Genomic DNA, 7,076 nt, shown 5'->3' on the forward strand with positions numbered 1-7,076 from the left:
AATTTAACTTCTGTTTGTGGGAGTGGCTGTGAAATAGCTACATTTCCGCTGGTGTTATATATAGTAGCCTATAAATACTTCCTGAAACCCAATCTCTTAAGTATCACTTTATTCTGTCATGCAAGACTTAATTACACTGATAATAAATAGACATCAGAATATTTTTAGCTAAGCATGCTGTCATGATGCTTCCTGTGCATGAAGCATAGAACAACTTAAATATCACTATCTGAAGGCTCTCCAAAAGCTTTGAAAACAGCTGCTTGAAAAGTGCCACCGTTGAACTTGTTTCCTTAAATATCAAGTACATCTTGATCTATTATGACTGTATGTTAGTTTCAATAAAGTTGTGGGAAAAGACAGTTTTCCGGGGGCTGCTCATAACAAGTGACTGAAGATTGTAACTGACAATTTTTTGAGAAAGCACAATCCTTCAGCTGATCATCTAAGTCTCATCCAAGCATGCCATGGATAAATTATGAGTCCTTATTCAACAGAATATAAGTATTATCAAAAGGACTGCTTCCTTTCTAGCACCTGACTGGTAAATTGTTAGGTAAACAGCATGTAGTGTATTGCTGTTGTTCAAAGAGGCTTGCAGGTAATCTCTTCAGTTCTTAACTCCTGCCCAAACACCACAAGTGTTAGTGACTGCGTGATGCGTGATCTGTATACAGCAAGTTAAATATCTGGGAGGTCTTAAGCTTAAAGCAGAGCTTAGATAATGTTCTTGGAGTCATAGGGGATTTTATTTAAAAATAAAAAACAAGAAAGAAACGCAGCAGTAATGGTTCTGGCCAGATTGCCACTGGATAGGCTGTGAGTCACAGCCCTATAGAGGGAAAAAGTAATTTTTTATAATCTAAAACATCCGTAAACACTAGAGTCATAGAATCATAGAATATCCCGAGTTGGAAGGGACCCATAAGGATCATCGAGTTCAACTCCTGGCACCACATGGGTCTACCCAAAAATTCAGACCATATGACTGAGAGCACAGTCCAAAGACTTTTAAACTCCGACAGGCTTGGTGCCATGACTATGCCCATGGGGAGCCTGTTCCAGTGTGCGACAACCCTCTCGGTGAAGAAGCTTTTCCTGATGTCCAGCCTGAACCTCCCCTGCCTCAGCTTGACACCATTCCCATGGGATTCTAGAACAAAAGAGCCTTTATTCCCTTAGCTGATCTGTATTTCATGCATTTCTCTACCTTGTTCTTTTATTAGGAATTACCTACTCCTATTTCAGGAGCTGCTTGCTACTTTATATATATATATATATATTTTTTAATCAAAAGCATCCTACACAAAATTTACTGTATCAGCACAGGCTGCATGTGCCACATCTAATATTATAATGTTGATCACACTTGAATAGGTGTGAAGCTGTTTATGTCTTGGTATGTTTCAAACTTCTTGACCAGCTTCTGTTGGTCAACTAGCTTCCTTCTTTTCTAATGTTGAAATAGTTCCTCTAGTGGCCCTAATGCAGCTAGTCCCAAAGAAATTATATTACCCAGTTGGGACTTCATTATTCCAGGAAATATTTGCAAAGCATCATCTGCCATGTGTAACCATAGGTGTCCAACCTAAACTTAATCTGCATTTAGAAACTCCTTCAGTGGGTTTACAGACTAGATGACACTGGCGGTGGCACCTGCCAAAACAGTTGCTGCTTCTTGCTTCACCTTACGTGGTGGGGAATAGGAGGTGTCTCTTTCTGAAATCGTGCAATCCTGAAGACCCCTATAAAGAGAGTACTAAAGTGGTAGAATCGTGAAGTTCACCCATGTCTCAGATGAATGTGTTTCTAAAAATGTTTTGTAGCACTTCATGAAAGCAACTTAACGTAACTGACATCTTAGCGATTTTTGTCATTTGTGTACCTTTACAGTAACATATGGGATTAAAATGCCCTCGATGATTTGCAACAGACCGTGGGATTCCTTTCATTCTGCAGTGTTAGTTCTGTATGCATTTTTTCAGGGTTACGCTGAACGTGTTTAAACTTCTGCTATTATAAAATGCTGTGGGAGGCAAACTCATAGCCAGGATGTGCATCCAACTTATATTCTATTTGTTATTCTATATACTTTTGAAAAGTCAGTAACTCAACGGGTTTGTATTAGTCCTTTGTTTGCATAACATTGGGTTCCTGTTTGCTTTAATATCAGTTGAGGAAAGAAAGTTGTGCCCCTCTGTCAAATTGGTTTTCTGCAGCATTTGGGCTGATGCTCTTACGACATTTACTGTCCATGGCTAGTCAGGAGTTAGCCAGCTGGGCTTCTTAGGTTAGCTTCAGGTATTTGGGGTACCCAAAGCATCCACAATGCTGGAATTTGGAGAGCTGCACATTGCAGGCGTTTTTAACATCTGTTTGACATGCATCTGAATTTCTACGGAAGTGATGGTAATTGGGAGTGGTATCCATTTGGGGAATATCATTCCATCTCTAGAATGAACTTGGAAGTGTTGACGTATATGCTTGGATATACTCTTTAATAGGACTGTTTTCATCCTAAACTGGTCTTTATGCTGGAGAGACATCAAGGGTTTTTGGGCCTTGGGTATGGAGGTTGGTGAACTGTGGTGTGGGTCTAATATAGGGACAAATTTGTTGTATGAACTGTAGAAAGTGGCATTCCTTTGGAGCTCCTGGCTTGGGAACAAGATGGAGAAAGGAGAACACAGAAGCCTTGGGCATTGATTAAATTACAAAGCAGAACAGTTCTTATGCTGCTTCCTGCTCTTTCCTTGGATGTGATGTGAGCATTACGGATACAGCTTCTAGGAGAATGTATGAATGAATCGTGATTCATATTTTTCTGAGGAACAGACATCTGTGATCAAGCTGATACAGCCGAGGTGTTTAAGCACTTAATTCATGTAATTCTGTGATTCTCTTAGTAGACTTCTTTAAGCTTCTAAGGATGTGGCTAGTACTACAGTGCATTTTAATCTGCACTGCTACTGAAAGAAGCACCTCTAGTCTGTATATTTTCTCTTTTGCTGCCAAATACTGATTATGGGCAACAGATTATGAATAAAACTAAACTAATAAACATCGCCTTCTCCACAGCTCAATTTTAACCCACATCAAATAAATTCATTGCAAAAATGGGGGGAAGGGAGGGGAAGGGATGAGGCAAGGATAAGCAGGACTAACTTTTTTGGCAACAATAATGGCTTTTATTCTGGTTTAGGAGTTTAGGATTTTTTGATAGGCCAGAACAGGATGCTTCAGATGGTTTCTAAAAGGTAAATGGTCTTTCTTTTTGTGTAAAGACTGTGTTACTGCTTGTTCTTTCTTAAAGCCTGCCTTATTGAATTGGATAAAACATCTTTTAGAAAGGCTTATTTCAGTTAAAGAAGCCAAAGATCCTAAATCCTAGTAGATGAGTGTGTTTAGTCACCTGGCAGCATAAATACTTTATAGGATTTCCAATACTAGTAAACCCCAAACAGTGTTGATATGCCTACAGCTGGACTCCTCAACTTCTAGTCTGTCCTTAATGTGAAAGCCTGTTGAGACCTAGGGCAGTTTATTTTAATATTGTGAGTAGGAGGAAAAAAAAAATCAATTCATTTCAGATCAGAGATAAGCTGAGATCACAGCAGATGAGCAAACTTATGTTCATTTTTTTTTTCTTCTCTAAGAAGTTAAATGATAACTCATGACCCCACACTTATTTTATTAGTATGCTAAGTTGTATGTTACTGAGTTCAGTAACAGCTCAAAACTTGTCTATAATATCAAAAACTCATTTTGTATACAGTTCTAAAAGTTAACTCTTACTTGTTCACAGATAACTACTCTTATTAATCATAAAGATAAACCAAAGCGTTCAGACAAGACTCTGCAAGCAATTCAGCGAGTGGGCCAAGCAGTTAACCTGGCAGTTGGAAGATTTGTTACAGTGGGTGAAGCTATAGCCAACGAAAACTATGAATTGAAAGAAGAAATGAGTGTTGCTTGCATCGAGGCAAGGAGAGCAGGTATGTAGTTACTCATGAAATTTGTAACCTTTTGTGCATGTGCCAGTTTTGGCACAGCGTTTTTAGTGCCAGGAATAATGTAAGATCTTTAATGTGTTATTTAATTGTTTAAACCTCTCTGGTTCATTCAAGGCCTGATCTGTCACTCATTTTTGTTGCTTGCTTAAAATGCTGTCATTTTATGAGCCACTGTGTCATTTTATTTATCCAGTGGATGGAGTTGTGTGTTGGCTTTGATCTTTTGCCACAAGGAATTACCTGACTGCTGTTTATAATAAGATGTTACTAGAGACAAAGAGCAGAATGTTGAGAAAATAAGTGTAGAGTTGCTCTCAAGCTAAAACAGTGGAGTATATAAAGTAATTTGAGATCACTTCATTTTAAATCTGAATGTGTGAATGAAGGTCAGTGTCAACCCGTATTTCATCAAGAGTCAATAAGATGACTCACATCAGTCATCCTATGACTTCCCTCAGTAAAATGAAAATCATACCATGCTTGTCTTTTTGCGGGATTCAGTTTTTGTTGCAGACTTGCTGGGTGTATGGATTGAATTTGAAGTATGTAAAATTGATTGAGTTGACTTTGTCACCCTTCTCCCTTCAGAAGGCCCTCTCTAGGCAAACAGTAGGTTGCATTCTCTGATCCCGTAAGAGAATGTCAGTGTCATGTTAGAAACCACCTTCCCGGATATGTCCCTTGAATGATGTTTTAGTGACTATTCATAAATGAATATTCTTACAACTCTAGTGCAGCTTTCAAAAAGATCAGATCTTGAATAATGCTCCTTTTGTTGTTTGTGGTATTTGGGTGTGGGGTTTGTTTGTTTTCTTTCAAATACTTTCAGATAATGGGAAGTTCTGCTTGAAGTTCTTCCTTTTAAGCAGGCAGAAGTACCTCCTGGCATGACAGATTGTCTCCCTGAAGCCACAGGAAGCATTAAGTCTGTCTTGAGTTTCCAGATGTGATGGCAAATAAATGACCCTTCCTTCAACACTAATGCCTTGTCTGCAGGAAGGAGCCATTCTCCACTCTTAGAGAAGGATTACTGTAATTGATCTGTTAGTGAACTTGTGGGTGTTTGTGTGATTTATTTTTGTTTATTTATTATTTTGTTTGTTACCTTTTTAGTAACTGCAGAAGCCTTGAGAAACTTGCCTATTGGTGTCCTAACTGGTGTATTTGTTGTTAAATCCTGTGCTGGCCTCAAACTTTGGGGATGCATGTTTAGTACACTCCACTCAGCGTGTGCAGTTAATACCAGTTTTGTGCTTAAAAGAAAAAAAAAAAAAGTTTACAGATTAGGCATGGTAATGTAAGAAATCCTCTGAAAACTCTTCATCAATGAGTAGCAACAAAGCACACTGGTGATGAAGGACTGTTTTTGTTACTTGAAAAACTCTTCTAGATAAACTTCAGACTGAAGATTCATGGCTGCTCCACTAAGCTTGGCTGCAAACAGAAATGTCCTAATTTGAAAACATTCCATTTGTTATGTAAAGCATGCCTTTTCTCTCCAGAGATCCAAGTAAAATGCTGACAAGCCAAAAGCTCCCATTGATAATCTCAGCTACTAAAAGACCAGTGTAGTGTGAATCTCTGTTTCTTGGCTTGGCAGTGTTTTTGTGGCCAAGTGCTTCTCCTCCTGCTCTCCATCAGTGTATCCAGGAGGAGCTCAGAATCTAAAAATAGTCTGGCTGCCCTATTTTCTCTCACCAAATGGTTATACTTCCTCTACGTTCTAAGTTTTATTTCCTCAATATAGAAGAGGGAGGATATAGGTTGTTTACTTTTCTGTCAAGCCTTAGATTTACCTTGGCACGGGTCAGTTATTCTCTCAGATCTATGTACATGTATTTCACATCTAACTGAAGACTTGCATGGAAAATTCTGTATATCATATGTGTTTGATGCCATTTTTTGTTTTGTTATTTGTTTTTGTGTTCGTATTATCTCTGTGGACGGCTAAGTGTTGGACAAGGCAAGAGAGCCATTTGTGCAGAGACATTTTTAAGGATAGCTGTCCTCCGAATTCAGTCTCAGAACACAGTCGCCCAAGTGCCATTTTGAACAGCTCTGGTGTTCCCAAGCAAGCCAATAAAATCTCCTGGCGAATTATATCCAAGAACATTGAATTGTAGAAAAGAATCAGCATGGAAACATTGTTTGTCACTGAGAGATGTCAGCTAATGTGACTAGTTTGAAAAGCCCAAACTGCCAGCTTATTGTTCTGCTTTTGTGTCAACCACTCTTCAACACTGGAGATGTCACCGTTAAATATTGGATTTTCACATTACAGTATGCATGACAAGCATAAGCTTTATATGGAGTGGAGTTCCCACAACAAATTCAGCCAACCATGCATCAGCTCTTCTCATGGGAAGCTGTAGTTTGCCTCAGTTATTGAGTTCTGTGGGGAAGGTGTGAAATTCTTTTGTTTTATTTTTGTGAGGGTAAAATGAAAGGAAAAGTGGGAGAAGAAGCCTTTAGGGGATTCTCACTGTAAGTCGTAACTGCTTCTTGTTGACTGAGATCATACTGGTCTCCAAGTTTCCTATGTTTCTAGTTGCACATGCACATAAAGGAAGCAAAAAAAATTAAGAATTTGACCTGAATGAGCTTTCCATCACTTAAGAAAATGTTCTATGTTGTCAAATTATATGTACATTAATGAAGCATTAAGGCGTAGCAACAGTGTGAAGTTTGTGATGTCACTTGTGAAGTAATAGCTTAGCTCTGGACTTCTGAACATTTTTACTGTAATAGAAACAAAATTTATGTAATGCAGATTCGTGTGCAGCTAAAGCACACATTTTTCATGTCTGTGTGCTGGATTTTGAAACGTTGACATCCCATGTTCATATGGCATGGGCAGCAGAAAGTCCTCAGTGATTAGGACAGGATGTTGTGGAGCTGTTTTTACTTCCTTGTAAGCCAATAAATTAAATGAGGCTTCAAAAATTAAAGGGAAGCTTTGTTAGCCATAGAAAATAGATCTCAAGCCTAAAAGATTTAGAACGTTCAGAGTCTGAATTGCTGAGGAAAGTAGTGAGTCTTCAGATCAATTGCACACCCTGCAGA

The 7,076-nt window shown here is 38.6% G+C and overlaps 1 protein-coding gene across 1 annotated transcript in view; it reads left to right on the forward strand.

The window, feature by feature from the left end:
- Window positions 1-7,076, forward strand: part of CTNNAL1 (catenin alpha like 1) — a gene marked incomplete at its 3' end in the record, with an annotated part of 53,987 nt that overhangs the window by 12,946 nt on the left and 33,965 nt on the right. Inside the window, exon 2 of the mRNA XM_082754989.1 lies at window positions 3,806-3,995. Coding sequence (XP_082611115.1) covers window positions 3,806-3,995 — 190 coding nt within the window. The remainder of the gene's footprint in view (window positions 1-3,805; window positions 3,996-7,076) is intronic.

This window comes from Aythya marila, assembly GCF_965140915.1.
Source record: "Aythya marila genome assembly, chromosome: 2".
Taxonomy (NCBI): Eukaryota; Metazoa; Chordata; class Aves; order Anseriformes; family Anatidae; genus Aythya; species Aythya marila.